Here is a 14,510-nt window from a genome sequence, read left to right on the forward strand (position 1 = left end):
GGTGTCAGGGAGCTGCCACAACAGGAGATGAGGCATTTTGGAGATGGGTGTATGCAATACTTTGAGTCAGAGAGAATCACTTAGAGAAAGTTTTCTCTAAAGCCCTGAGCTGGGGCAGGTGGGAATGGCATGTTGGGTGGCCTGATTATGAAGGAGCCCTGTTTTCCTGGAAGGTCCGTCCCATCAGCTCTTTCCTACAAGTCTCATGTGAAAGTAATGACTGCGGTTGAGACCTAGTGGTTTCATTTCCACTTTGGGACCTGGGAATCCATTTGGCAACAACTTCCTATGGCTCTTTTCCATCTTCTTTCTCCCTCAGCAAAAAGAAGAACCCACCCCCAAGCAGATTTCTCATCTCTTTAGCTGGACTCAGACTTCTTGTAGTACTCCAGATAGGAGCAAGCCCAGTGGAATGAAACTACGCCTCAAAACCTAAAGGCAGAGTAAGGCCCAGTAACCCCCACACCTCACCCCCTGCTGGTGCCTCAGTTTCCTCCCCTAGGAAAACTTACTAAACAAAAGGGTCCCCTCACCCAATTCTTCTCTTTGGTGAGTCAGAGACCGGATAGGGGGTTGGGGACTGCCGAAGTCCTTTGCATAAGTGTTAATGAGCCATTGAAATGGTAACTGGTCCGAGGGTGGCTCCCACCCCCACCATATCAATTGCATTCCATCCCCAAGCTTTCTCCTTTGTCTCAGTCCCATTCCTCCGTCCCCATACTCCAGTTTCTGGTTTAACCCTTTCACACCCAGAACCCTTCCGGGTGATTTGCCCTTATGGGAAGGAAATACTGAAATATCCCACCCCCAAGCACCTTCCATATGAAGTATAATAAGGCAAATGGGGTGGGATAGAAAAAGCCTAGACCAGCCAGTTCTGGATTGCCTTATTGCACCATTCCTGTCCTTCCCGTTGCACCAACCACTAAATATGGGCTGCCAACCTTATTTCCTACCCTACCAATCCAGACGTCTAATCTCCAGATTTCCATCTTCTTAGTTAGCACCTCTCTCTCTCCAAGAGCCTTAAGGTTTTGTGAGAAGAGTACTGAGTGGGGATCTAGGGTCCATTTTCTGAGTCACAGTGAATAAGTCTGTACTGGTTAAGATCAAAATTCAAATCCAGGCTCAGACACTTAGAATGACTAGTTCTGTGACCCTAAGTAAATCACTTCAGATATGTTTGCCTGTAAGAGAATAGTAACAGTACTTTCCTCTCTGGATTGTTGTGAAAATCAAATAAGATACATCTTTTTGTTAAAAGAGTTTAGCACAGTGCTTGGCACTTAATACTATACAAACCCTTATTCCTTCCCAAATTTAGCTTGAGTTTCCCCACCTGCTAGAAAATGGGAGGGAATAACACTTGTACTCCCCAACTCTTTGGGTTGTAGTGAGAATCCAATGAGGTAATGTGTTCATGTGTTCAGAGTGCTCTGTAACTATAAAGTCCTCTCTAAGTGTCAGCTCTTATGTGCCTCTGGTCACCTCCATTTCTCCTTTCTCCCTCTCTAGGGGGTTTGGGCTGGAGGGAGGGGGGCGTCTTACCAAAGGGAGAAGAAAGAAGAAAACTGAAATACATTGGAGGGTAACTTCACTTTCAAGAAAAGACCATCTTGAAGGAAAATAAAAGATCCCTTGTCCTCATAGTATAGCGTATTTATTGTGGTCTGCACTTTAATACTTTAAAAGAGAAGTGATTTCTTTAGCAAGAATTCTCTCTGAAAGCCTAACTACCTTAGCAAGATCTGCTAGTTTCTGCTGTGTTGTTACAGTCTTTGAAAAATTTCTTTTTTAACTTTTTTTTATTATTTTATTTGTTTTCAGTGTTCTACAATCACTTCCATATATCTTAGATGTTTTCTCTCCCTCCCCCTCCTTCCTCCCTGCGTCCCCACTCCCTTCCTGAGAAAGCATACAGTTTTATATAGGTTCTACACATACATTCCTATTAAATACATTTTTACCTTAGTCATATTGCATAGAAGTGAAAAATTTCATCATTACCTCCACAATAGGACCCTCAGTGAATAAGCTTTAGTGGAATATCACATTTTTAATTTGTAATAAGTTTATCTATGTCCAAACCTTCTTTTGCCCCCATTATATTCTTTGACATCATGGACCATTTTTTAGAATCATAGAATTTAGAGAAGTGAGCTATTTTAGGAGGTAGAAGAGCTGAGTTCAAATTCTGTTGGGCTGCTTGCTAATTCTATGACCTTGGAAAAATCACTTAATCTTTCTGGGACTTAGTTTCCTCAATTGTAGATGAAGGGGTTGGACTATATGGTGCCCCAGACCCATACAGACTAGCCCCTGGAGAAGAAAGAATCCTATAGGTGTTATGTCAAGGTTACTTACTAGATGGCCACAGCAGCACTGAGTCCCCAACTTAGTCCCCAGTTGCCACTGGGCAATTTCAATCCCATCTCAATTCTCTCCAGACATAGAGCTTCCTTCCCAGAAAGTTAGTTAGTAAAACATTTTGATATTACAATTGAGCAGATGGGACAATTTAGGAAAAGAAGAAATAGAAGATTCACCCTGACCAGTTGCCATGGCAATTTCTCATCCCTTCAAACACCTAATGGGAGAGAGAAAAAAAATTGGTTGAGTCCAATTGTCAGCATGCAGCTTCCTTCCTGAAGGTTTCAGCACTTGAGCAGGGTGGGGGAAGGGGAGTAGACTATTTACAAGGGTCACTAGGCTGTCTCCGGGAGCAACCAGGCACTGAAACCCTTTACCTGGAGTTGCACAAACCAGTGGGACAAGATTCCTGATTCCCCTTGGAGAAACAAGAAAATGCCATTGTCAGCCTCTCAAAAGGTCATCATCACTATCTGGTCTCCAAGCTTTTCACTCAGAACAGTTAGATGGGGGCCCTGTTCATCCCAGAGGTAGTATCTATCTCAAGAGACATCCCAAAGATCCCAAAGATTATTCTTATTCCCTCTGATATTGTGTGACACTCTGTGATGCCCTAGATCTACTTTGATTCATTTTTGTTGGAATGGAACCCTCTATCCCATTGGCCTATCAGTGAAGACAGAGCAGGAGATCCGTATCTATAATACTGCCTCAGAATGGTATTATAGGTAACTTATTTTATCCTCTATCAGGCATTAAAGAAAGGAATTATGGAGATGATCTGACATGCTTTGTTTTATGTATGTGCCCTCTTCCAACTCTGACATGTATGACAGAGGCAATGTGGTGTAATGGAAAAAGCCCTGAACTCACAGACTCCAGGCAAGTCACTTTTTCCCTGGCCTCAGTTTCCTTATCTATAAAATAAGGTTAAACTAGAGGGTCTCGAGGTCCCTTATAGCTCCAGACTTAATGGGACTATGTCCTAGAGTCCCTTGTAGTTACAGGGGTCTATATTTTAAGTTCCCTCTGAGCTCTATATTCTACTTACTGTTTTGTAGATGAGAAAATTTAAGAGCAATCCCAGAACTTCTCAACCATCACATGACTAGTTTATGGCAAAGTTGGGACTAGAACCCAGGTCTCCTGACTCTTAGTCAGCTTTCTCTGGCAAACTGTCCTGACCCCTGAGCTTTCCAAAACTGTTTTCTGTCTTCTTCAGCTTCACCACTCCTGGTGATCTTTTTTTTTTCTAAGACCTTTCTTCCACCCCCTTTGTCACTTTTATCAGAAGGCCCTTTCAGCCAGGTCACAGATGGCTGGCTGGCTCTTGGGAGGAGGCATCACGGTATAATAGAGAAGGCTGAATCTTTGAGCCAAAGAACTTGTCTAGAAATTCCATCTCTGCTACTCACTACCTTTGTTATCTTAGGTCACGTTGATGACTTTCTGGGTGTCCTCAGCATCACAAACTCTGAAAAGGAAGGGCCCACAGAGGCTATTTCAGCCAACCTATAGAATAAAAATCTTTCTCCTCATCTATTAAATGAGGAGTTTCCCTTCCAGTTCCAAATCCCATGAGAATTATGGGTCATCTTCCATAGAGGTACTCTCCAGAAATCTTAGAGGAAAAGGGACTATGAGGTACTAGATATCAAGGAGGGATCTGAAAGATGGAGGGAGAAGGTGACACAGGGAAGTGAGGACCCTGGAGGAAGAATGAAAGGATAAATTAGGGCCAAGGAAAAGAGAATTAATTACCTAATACATAACACTTTGAAGTTTCTCTCTCTCTTTCTCTTTTTTGTTTGGGGGGCGTGGCATTTAACATTTGTTCACTGATGGATTGTCAGTGTTCTACTTAAACATGAAACCCAGGCACATACACGATATTCCACTGTGTTGCATTTCTTGACCTAAAAAAACTCTATATGGTATTATTACAAGTACCATCATCATTTTATAGACAAGTTAACTAAGGCTCAGAGATTAAGTGATTTGTCTGTTTTCATACAACTATTAAGTGTCAGAGGCAGGATTTGAACTCAGATCTTGATGTCTCTCCAAAGACTTGGTTGAGAATGGTGTAATAGGAACTTAGGTCTTTATAGTCTGTCCTAGAACTTCCACTGAGTCTCTGAGACATTCCTCTATCCTCCTCTGCCTCAGTTTCCTTCTCTCATTGGGCTCCTTTCTCTGTCTGACACTTCCAAAGGTCTTTGCAACAAAACAAGTTTACTTGAGGCCACCTGGGGAAAGCGGAGGAGGAGGAGGAGGAGGAGGAGGAGCTTACTTCCCTTAGGGGACCAAGACACACACTGTCTTCGGGGAGTGCTGCTTCTTGGGACCCCATGGTGGGTTGGATCACACAGAGATGGGAGACCCTCCCCCATGACATCCCTTTCCCCACCACAGAACTGCCCCACCCCCTCATGGGCTTCTTCACAGGCTCCTTTGTCCTAGTCCCCTCCTTTCCCTATCTCTACAACAGACTCTTTGTCTCCCTGGGGAGGGAGGGGGTTGGGGTGCCCGAGACCCTAGATGAGTAGCTTCCCACAATTCACTTCCCCAGTTTCAACTAGAGGGGGGGAGGGGAAGGCACACCTGAGCTGCAGGTGGGGGGGGGGAGTCAGGTTTTCTAGGCCGTTGCCCTGGTAATGCCACCTGAGCCTGGCGCCACACACCTGTTGCCTGGGGAACAGGGCAGGCAGGGCCCCTCCCCGGGGAGATGCAAGAGCCGGAGACAGATCAGATTCCCTCGGTCCTGGGGGTGGAGGGAAACAGAAACTAGGAGTGGGGGGAAAGGTGTCAGGGCAGAAGAGACAGATCCAGGGGCTAGTGGAGCAGAGCTGCTGTGAGATGGAGGGGCCATTACAGAAGGTAGGAGGGGGTCAGCAGCTAAGAGGACTTTCCTGAGTCCCTGGGCAAGTTGTCAAAGGATTACAATGAAGGGAAATTTAGGGGTCAGAGTTTAAAATTGGGGATTCAAGTTGTTTGACCTATTCCAATGTGTCCCCCTTCCCCAATTCAAGGGAACCCAGGATAACATCACCATCCCTGATCATTCGTTCTTCACTATCTTTTTCTACATAGCTTTGGTGGTTCTCTGCTTACTTCCCCTTTTCTGTCCTGTGCCACTGCATCTCCCCCCTCCACACCACCCCCCACCTCCACAAATGACCCTAGAACCCACACAACCATCCTCTGGGCACCCCCAGCTCCACCCCGCCCCCCCACCTCCCCCTCCTTGTTGCTGTGGTTCCCCCAATCACCAGCTCCCAGACTCCCATTTTCACTCCTCCCCTAGCTCCAGTCCTATAACCACTCCTGCCCTTGCCCTTCCAGCTCCAGACGAAGTAAAATCCTGGGGAGCACTCTGGCTTGGGAGCAGACCCAAGGGGAGAGCTATCTGATCCCCAATCCCACTCCCGAGCAGGCTACAGAGGACAGGTGTCAGAAACCTCCTCAGACTCAACCAGAGCAGAAACAGACAAACAGGGGAGCTGAGACCAACCTCAGAAACAAAAATCGGACATTGGACAGCTTCCTGGAAAGCCACCAGGAACGGCGGCAATTACAAAAGACCTTATTATATTGGATCTTTTTAGGGGGGGTGACCAGGACCTCTCAGGTAGGGGAAAAGGTGGTTGGCCAGATACAGGGATCAGGAATCAACTGTGAAGGATCCAGTCCAAATGGAGGTGTTTCTTGTACTCTAGAAAAAAAGGAGCAACAGACTGAGAAGGTATCTATCGGACCAAGGTCTGTCATTGGGGAAGGAAGTAGCCCCGTCTTGGACAAGGGGATCATTGATGTAAGTGAATCCTCTATTCCTTTTCCATTGGGTACTAAGAGCCTAAGATTTCGCTGGAAGCTCTCAGATCCCTTTCTCTCAAGTTCAACCAAGGGCCATAAAGATTGAGAAGACCTGAGGGAACATGGCTTCAGCTGGGCTAGAACTCCTGGGCCTGACTCTAGTGGTGTTGGGCTGGCTGGGGACCCTAGTATCCTGTGCCCTGCCCCTGTGGAAGGTCACAGCCTTCATTGGCAACAGCATCGTGGTGGCCCAGGTGGTGTGGGAAGGCCTGTGGATGTCCTGTGTGGTCCAGAGCACGGGCCAGATGCAATGCAAGGTATATGACTCCCTTCTAGCCCTACCCCAGGACCTACAGGCAGCTCGGGCCCTCTCTGTCATTGCTCTGATGCTTGCTTTGCTGGGTCTGTTGGTGGCTATCACTGGAGCCCAGTGTACCACATGTGTGGAAGATGAGGTGGCTAAAGCAAGGATTGTGTTGACCTCAGGGATCATCTTCCTCATATCGGGGATCTTGGTCCTGATCCCTGTGTGCTGGACAGCCCATGCCATCATCCAGGACTTCTACAACCCCCTGGTGGCTGAAGCTCTGAAGAGGGAGTTGGGGGCTTCACTTTACCTGGGCTGGGCAGCTGCTGCCCTACTGATGCTAGGAGGAGGACTGTTATGCTGCACCTGTCCCCCACCTCAGCCTGACCGGCATAGGGGACCCCATCTGGGATACTCTGCTGCCTCCCGATCAGGGGCCTCCGGTCTGGATAAACGGGATTATGTGTGAGACAGACTGACAAACCAGCAGTCCTGATTCCAGACCCAACTAGGACTCTGAAAGTCACTCAAGGGGTGACCAGAAGTAATCCTGACTCCAGTGTTGGACTTGGCTTACCCTAATTTTACCTTCTAAACCCTAAGCCAATTGACTATTTCAATCTTAAGAACTTTTCCTCGTTTCATTAATTGTAAAAGGAAATCTTAGCTTTGTATACCATATTTGTAACTACATCCTAATCTGGATAGAAACCCCTGCTTCTTTGTATCCTCCTTTCTTCCAATATTGACTTCTCATCTGCGTAAAGACCAACCCTATCTCAAAAGTTTAAGTGAGATCTAACTGGGAATGGGTCCTAACAAAAACCTCTTTATCAGTCGATTAAGTTCAGATCTACCCTCCACCTCCAAAACTGTTTTCCCTCCCAGAATCCAACGGGAACAAATTAAATCTCCATCACCAAAATGTCCCTAAGCCGTTGCCCCCTCACTCCAAACTCCACCAGACATTCTAAAATCCACATCCCCTAACTGGGCTTGGTTTTACTTGATTTCAGTCACCTGTTCCACTCTTCCCTTTATGATCCTTTAGACTTCTCTCAAAGCAAAGTGAACTCACATGATCTCATGTAAGATCATGAGGTAGGTAGGGCAAGTAACCCAGAAAGGTTAAGTGACTTACCAGACACTTCCTAAGCCCAAGGGGAAGAGCTGAAATTTTCAAGTCTTCTGCTTATCCGCTAATAGTATATTCCCATTCCACTCTCCTATGTCAGGTTCTGACAGTGGATCCAGAACTTCTAGCCACAGTCCCCATGGAAAGTAGAAAAAGCACCTAACCTCTCCTTAGAACAAAGTCTTGGATATCAAAAGTATGCCCTGGTTCTCACTTCTGCCCAGGATACACTCCCAGATCCACCACCAGCTATCAGCTTTGGTACCTTGCCCAAAGACTTCAATTTCACCTCCATGGCTAGGAGCCCAGCTATTCAGCCACCTAGTTCTTTGAACCCAGCAGCATCAGCTTCCAACTCTACCTACAAACAGGAATAAAGGAAGTCTTTTGTAACTGGCCTCCATCTGATCTATATGTGGGGTTTTGGTGGGAGGGTAGGGGACACAACATACTGTTTGCACAGGCAGACAGATCTGATACTCTAACCCCAGAATACTACCTGAGGGTAATCTGTTTTATTTCTAATGTCAGGACATTGGCCTTTGGACTACATTCCTGTGGAATGTTCCTCCACAGTCTGAGGCCTCCATGCCCACTTTAGCAACCCCATACTCAAGCAGTCTCCCACAAATAGAGACCCATCATCATTTAGCAAGACACATTTTATTTTCTAAAAATCTCCAACCATGGAAACTCCACAAAAAGAGACAGGGAGGGAAGGCATGGTGGGAGGGTGGGGGAGGTGTTTGCTGAATTCCAGATTAGAAAGAGTATGTTGAAAGCAGCATACAAGAGCCAGCAGGGAGATCACTTCCTGCCTTCTGGGAGTCCAGGAAAATCATAGTAGCTATCACAGTTCCCATGGAAACCAAGAAAGGCTAGTGGAATCTTGGTGGTCCTCTTTTCCTGGGAGTTGGGGATGGCAAGGATAGAGCTCATTGAAGAATTTTGCACTTGGCAGGGTTAAAATTCAGTCCCACAACCAAGGATTCTAGCATTTCCAGAGAAATAACATAGATCTTTGAGGTATCCAGGAAAAGATGCTGGAGCTCTTGGGCAGCACTTCTGTAGCTCCTTATCCAAGATGTCTGGAAGACTTTGCATCAGTAGCAGCAGTAAAGACCGGAAGGGATGTGGGGTCATCTTGGCTCAGTCATCCAAGGGGTTTAAAAAAAAAAAGGAAACCAAAACTCTCAAGACTGACCTGTAACTTCACCTTGACAGAGGAGGGAAAAGAGGCCCTCCCTCACTTTAAGGAGTCATTTGATGCTTCCCTCCCTGCTTTCTGGATTCACACATAATTCTTGGTTGGGTATTCAGAAGGACCTCGGGAGCCCCCTGGGGGAGGGGCAGAAGCAGAGTATCGGGCTACGTAATGGCTGGTGCCCCTTGAGCTACCTGAGGGGCAAGTACAGCACAGTAATGCCCCACCTAGTATAAAAAGGCTCGCAGATGCCCAGCCAACATAGAGGCTATGCCCCAACTCCCTTTTCTGAGCATCAGCCACCAGGGGGTTGTAGAAATTCCTGATGATGACGTTGGCCGTCCAGCACACAGGGATCAGGACCAAGACTGCTGAGATGAGGAAAATGACCCCTGAAGTCAGTACTAGTCGAGCTTTTGGTTCCTCATCTTCTACACACGTGGTACACTTGGCTCCAGCAAGGTAGATCAGCAGGCCCACCAGGCCCAGAAGCAGAGCAATGACCATGAGGGCTCTAGATGCTTGGACGTCATGAGGCAGAGCCAGCATAGAATCATGTACCTTGCACTGCATCTGGCCAGTGCTCTGGACCACACAAGCCATCCAGAGGCCTTCCCACACCACCTGGGCCACTACAATGTTATTGCCAATGAAGGCTGTGACTTTCCACATAGGCATGGCACAGGATACTAGGCCTGATATCCACCCCAGTACTGAAAGGATGATGCCCAGGATCTGGAGACCAGCAGAAGCCATGGTTGGAGGCTTAGAGAAAACCTGCAAGAGTGAAGAAACAGATTTTGGACTAGCAGCTTCATCCTCATTGGCCTAATTCTGAACCAGTCCTAAATAGTTCACATTTAGGCTAACCTACCTCTCCTATTCAGTCCATTAAATAAGGAGCCCTTAATAAATAATCCCATCTATTGGATATTACCTCCTATTATACAGAGTAGTAGCAAAAAGCTGTAAGAATATGGTGGAAAGAGCATAAGATTGGATTAAGCTAATCTACCTCACTACCACTCAGTCCATTAAATAAGGAGTCCTTAATAGGTAATCCCATCTATTGGATATAGCTTTCTATTATACAGTTCAACAGCAAAAAGCTATAAGAATGATGGAAAGAACATAGGATTAGATGTTAGGATGCTTGGATTTTAGTCCTCCACCTACCATGAATTAACTAGCTATGTGACCTTAGGCAAATAAGCATTTTGAATCTCTGATTTTTAGGTGGGTTGTAAGATCTTCAAAGTATACCTCTTTTAGACATTTGAAAACTGAGGGAGGGGGGAGGAGAGAATAGCAGAGAATTACTTGCAACTTTCAAAGTTTGAAGCTTAAAACCTTGGAAATTTAAGCACGAAGATCGGAGGACAACCAAGGCAGGTCCATCTCTGAATTTCTTTTAAACAAATCAAATTAGCCTCACCACATCAATGAATTTTGCTCTTTGAGAAACCCCTCATTTCAGCCTCAAGTGTCTCACCTCAAATTTGACTCCAAACAATGAAGAAATATATCTATGTACAATCTGCATTTCCATTGCATAATCCCAAAACTGTGCTCATCAAATCAACTAGTTATTTTCCTAGTCTCCATTGTGGAAAGAGCCAGTGAAATCTGGGTTCTAGTTCCAATTTTACCCTTGGGCTAGTCACTTTCTGGGACTGAGTCTTCTCCTTTGAAGAATGTCCCAAATCTCTTCTTCTTTTGAAGTGCTATGCTCAAATTTTATTTTACTTGTACCTCCCTCACTCTCAGATTTGGTCACTACTATTCCCTTCCCTGACAAGAGACTCAGAATTAATTAATTTGCCTTACACATCCAACAATAAGTGTTGCACCAAGATTTTTCTGAGCCAAAATAGATCTAGAATAGGGATGGCTGGTAGAGAAGGAAAAATCAAATTCTACCTATTGTCCTCTATATCCCTTCCTAAAATAGATTCTCACAGTTGGAAAGGACCTCAGAGGTCATCTTGTTCAACTCCCGCCCCATGCAGGAATCCCCTCCACAATTGTCCTGACAGTCAGCCAGCTTCTTTGTGGGTATCTCCAGTATTGCTAAATCACAAGGCTGCTGCTGCTTCCCAGACTCTTCCTCAATCTAAATGTTTGAGATTTATTTGCCTCATTGTAATTTCTACCCATCTGTCCTAATTCTATCTACCAGAGTCATAGATTATGATATATATTGAGTTTGGAGTCCACTAATACCCCAGGCTCAGGCAATTTTCCACATGAATTACAGTCTGGTTCAATTTCCCCCATTCTGCTATTGTTGTTATTTAAGTGCAGGACTTAACAGTTATCTTTGTAAATATTCATTATTTTAGTTTTGGACCTAGGCTGTAGTTGGCATTTCCCCAGCAGGTTTCTCATTGATCCTAAGCGTTTCAATCCCTCTTACACAGAGAATGGATTTTTTTTCTTTTACTTTGAGTTAAGTTAAAAAACATACGTACACGGAATCTCCCACTGCACTCACCCCAGGGCAGGACTTGGACACTCCCAGGTCGGCAGCTTAATTGACTTTATCTACTCAGAAAGACCTCCCTCAAAGTCCCCCTCCCCCCCATCAAGTTTCTCCTTTCACACAAGTACCTCCTCCCCCACCCCAATCCTAAAGAAGTTTCGGATCAAATCACTTCTCTACTCAATAACTTCAAAGGCTCCCTACAGCCTCCAGGATAAAGCTCAAATGCCTTAGTCTTAGATTCCCATATTCAAGGGCTACCACATCAACACTAGCTCCTCCCCTACCAGCCCTATTTGTTCATCTATTTACTAAGTCCCTACTATGTGCCAAATCTCCCTCGAAAGGCAGGGGATACAGAGATTAAATACTTGGTTTCAGCCCTCCAGGGAGTTTTAAATCTGTTCTTATTTCCCTAAGATTCCCAGGGCCAGGAATGTGTCACTCCCCTCCCCCAATTCTACCTGCAGAGACACAGTAATAAGGTAGTAGGAAAAAAACCCCATGGATTTGTAGTCAAATGATCTCAACAAGTTCCTTAGACATTTTTTTCTCTCTTGATCCCTTCAGTTTCTTGTAAAATAGGGGCAGTAGGATACCTAGTTGAATTGTATGATCCCCTTTCAGCTTGAAATCTCAGGATATTATATGAGATCTCTTTCAGGCAACTTCAGGTGCTAACTCCTCTGCCAAGAAGTCATCTTTGATCCCCAAAAGTGAGCCTTCCCTTTTCTCCTGAAACTTCATTCCCAGTTATATCACTTCATGCTATCTTGTAACAATGATTTGGGTCTTTTTTATCTGATCTCTTCCTTCTCCAACCCTTCCTGCCAAACTAATATTTGATAATACCACTTCCTTCAAAAATCTTCAATGGCTCACCATGGCTTCTTACATTGTCAAACAAGTCTGCCATTAAAAGTATTTCCCCACTAAACAAGTTTCCACTTTCCACTGACTGACTAGCTCCCATGCCTGGAATGCACTTTCTTCCAACTCTCAGAATCCTTAGTTTCTTTCAATAACAGTAAAATGCTTGGGAGGAGGGGACCTCTTAGAGGAAACGTTTTTCTGGTTCTTCTTAATTATTAGTTCTGCTAATTGTCTAGCAATTGTCTAGGCTCAAATTTTCTAGGCTTTACTTAGAAAACAGTTGAATTCCTTGTAAAGAATATCCAGACCTTAAGAGCAGGGACTCAGATGAAGAGAAAGGGACAGAAACAATTCAAAGATTAGTTGAAATTACTGATCCTTCCCTTTTTAAAGTATCCCCAGCACCTACCATAGCCCTTACACGTGGTAGGGATCGTTACGCTTGTTGAATAGAAACTCAACAATCTTCCTTTTCTCCCAGTTTCCCCAGACCTGGAGTTATAGCATGGAAGGCACATTTAGACATCAGCTTAATTGATCCCAAGGCGAGTTGCACAAATCTTCCCACTTTTATAATGAAGAAAACCCATTAGAGTCAGAATTGGAGTCTAGGTCTTCTTGATCCCAGGACCAGGGTTCTTTCCACTGTACACTACTTAAAAACGAAAAGATTCAGCCCCATAGCTCCAGCTGTGGGTCTCCTGTGAAGCTCCTAGGTTCTTTAAATGAACTGTAAAAGGTATTTTTGGTGATTATCCCAGCTGCTATCGCCTCTCTAAAGCTAACGGGAATTTACTGCATACCTGCACCATCTGTCTGATAGAACTAAAAAGCTCCCAGAGGGGAGGAACTGTTTCCTTTTTTGTCTTTGCACCCGCAATGCCTGGCACATTTGATAAACTTAATCAATTCTTTTTGAGTTATTTTTTACCCAGAAGACTCCCTAGATGCCGGGCCTTGAACAAGTTACTTGTTCCATTTGGGCCTCAGTTTCCTTATCTGTAAAACGAGGCAATTGTGCTAGGCAATTGAACTGATCACCAGTTCAATTCAACAAATTCTAATTCCAGGATAGTAAGGGTCCGGCTCTATAGACATTCCTGGTTTGGTCCTGGTCTTGGGGTAGACTTTGGAGACCTGAGCCTCATTTCCAGGAAATTTCTCTTCCCCCCCCACATCCCCCGACAGAAAGAGATTAACACGGGGTTCAATCATCAGGTGGTTTTACGGGGTCAGGTGTGCAGGGGGGGACAAGTAAGGGGAAGGGGAGCTCTTGGGTCCTCCCACTTTACAGGGGTCGGAAGGGGCGGGCCCCAGGTCAGAGCCCAAGGATCTTCTGCAGTGGAAGTGACCAGTCCGAAGGGTAGGGGGTGGGGGTGGGGGTGGGGATGGGTTTGGGCCTTTTGTCCCGAGAGGGGGAGGGGAAGGTTGATTTTCTGGAAATTTAGAGCAAAGATGAACACCTCCACTCCCATTCTAGGAACCAGAAGGAACTGGGGAAGTCCGGTCTTGCTTCTGTCCCTTCGAGACCCGGGTCCGAACCGTCTAGCTCTTCTTCAATGGATAGGCAACTAATATTCTCCTGCCCTTAAAGATCCATAATGACTTCACTAGGACCCAACCCCAAACATTTGGCTATATTCCAACCTAGGATCAAGTCTTGGACTCCAGACCCGGGGGCTCCTCCATTGGACTCAAATAAAGTAACTCCTCTAATGCTTAACCCTCAGTGTCCAGTTCCTAGCCAGGGCGGGGGGAGAAGCCCCCTTTCTGGTGGGAAAAGAGCCAGCGTCCCAAAACTCACCTGCCTAGGAAAAGAACGAGTGCAGTCAGAGATCAGGTAGAGTATTGGGAAAGGGGGCGGAGGCGGGGGTCTTAAAGAGGCCGAGAATGCTCCCGTGACGTCACTGGAGACCCGCCTCCCCAGGGAGGGGCAGAGACCCCTGCCCAGTACTCAAGCAGCTGGGCTTCCTGAGAGATCCTGGAGATGGGAAACTAGAACTTCGCCCTTCCCTGAGTTGAGGAACCACTTAGCTTCAGGCTATGTATGAACTGGGGTTTGGAAAAAGATGCAACCAGTAATTGGGTGGACCAGGATGCCTGGGTTCTGGGAGACGAAGGGGTTTGGCAGGGGAGTCGAAGCTTTGGGGGAAGGGGCACCGGGCAGCTAGAATGGCTGAGCTGCAGGCGTAAGAGTCTGAGAAGAGACTCCTGAATGACACTGGGCACCCAAGATACCTGGGTTCAGTTTGGGGGTCGAGAGCTGGAGCACGGTGGACAGGCAGTTGGGGAACTGGTCGCCACTTCTGGAGGCGGGGTCCGG

General features: G+C 45.9%; 2 protein-coding genes and 1 long non-coding RNA gene across 5 annotated transcripts; 2 read left to right on the top strand and 1 right to left on the bottom strand.

Moving 5' to 3' along the window:
* The first annotated feature begins 5,061 nt into the window (after positions 1-5,061).
* LOC140500491 (uncharacterized) lies at positions 5,062-8,021 on the top strand. Its single transcript, XR_011965761.1, has 3 exons — positions 5,062-5,250; positions 5,716-6,184; positions 7,729-8,021. It is a non-coding gene; the product is annotated as an uncharacterized lncRNA (long non-coding RNA).
* Positions 6,191-8,021, top strand: CLDN9 (claudin 9). Its single transcript, XM_072603051.1, has one exon. The coding sequence runs from the start codon at positions 6,309-6,311 to the stop codon at positions 6,960-6,962; it is 654 nt and encodes a 217-aa protein (XP_072459152.1). The 5' UTR covers positions 6,191-6,308; the 3' UTR covers positions 6,963-8,021.
* Positions 8,022-8,272: 251 nt separating this feature from the next.
* On the bottom strand, positions 8,273-14,504 carry CLDN6 (claudin 6). Of its 3 annotated transcripts, XM_072603046.1 has the most exons (3): positions 14,426-14,504; positions 12,597-12,679; positions 8,273-9,609 (listed from the first exon to the last, which is right to left on the bottom strand). In XM_072603046.1, the coding sequence occupies exons 2-3, from the start codon at positions 12,597-12,599 to the stop codon at positions 8,920-8,922; spliced, it is 693 nt and encodes a 230-aa protein (XP_072459147.1). In that variant the 5' UTR covers positions 12,600-12,679; positions 14,426-14,504; the 3' UTR covers positions 8,273-8,919. The 3 variants fall into 3 exon arrangements, with proteins under 3 accessions (XP_072459147.1, XP_072459148.1, XP_072459149.1); XM_072603047.1 differs by lacking the exon at positions 12,597-12,679; XM_072603048.1 differs by lacking the exon at positions 12,597-12,679 and having other exon boundaries at positions 13,992-14,504.
* Between the last annotated feature and the right edge of the window lie 6 nt (positions 14,505-14,510).

Source organism: Notamacropus eugenii, chromosome 1 (assembly GCF_028372415.1).
Source record: "Notamacropus eugenii isolate mMacEug1 chromosome 1, mMacEug1.pri_v2, whole genome shotgun sequence".
NCBI lineage: Eukaryota > Metazoa > Chordata > Mammalia > Diprotodontia > Macropodidae > Notamacropus > Notamacropus eugenii.

Excerpts from the sequence above, each read along its gene's own strand:
- CLDN9 (XM_072603051.1), top strand. The coding sequence starts at position 6,309 with ATGGCTTCAGCTGGGCTAGAACTCCTGGGCCTGACTCTAGTGGTGTTG.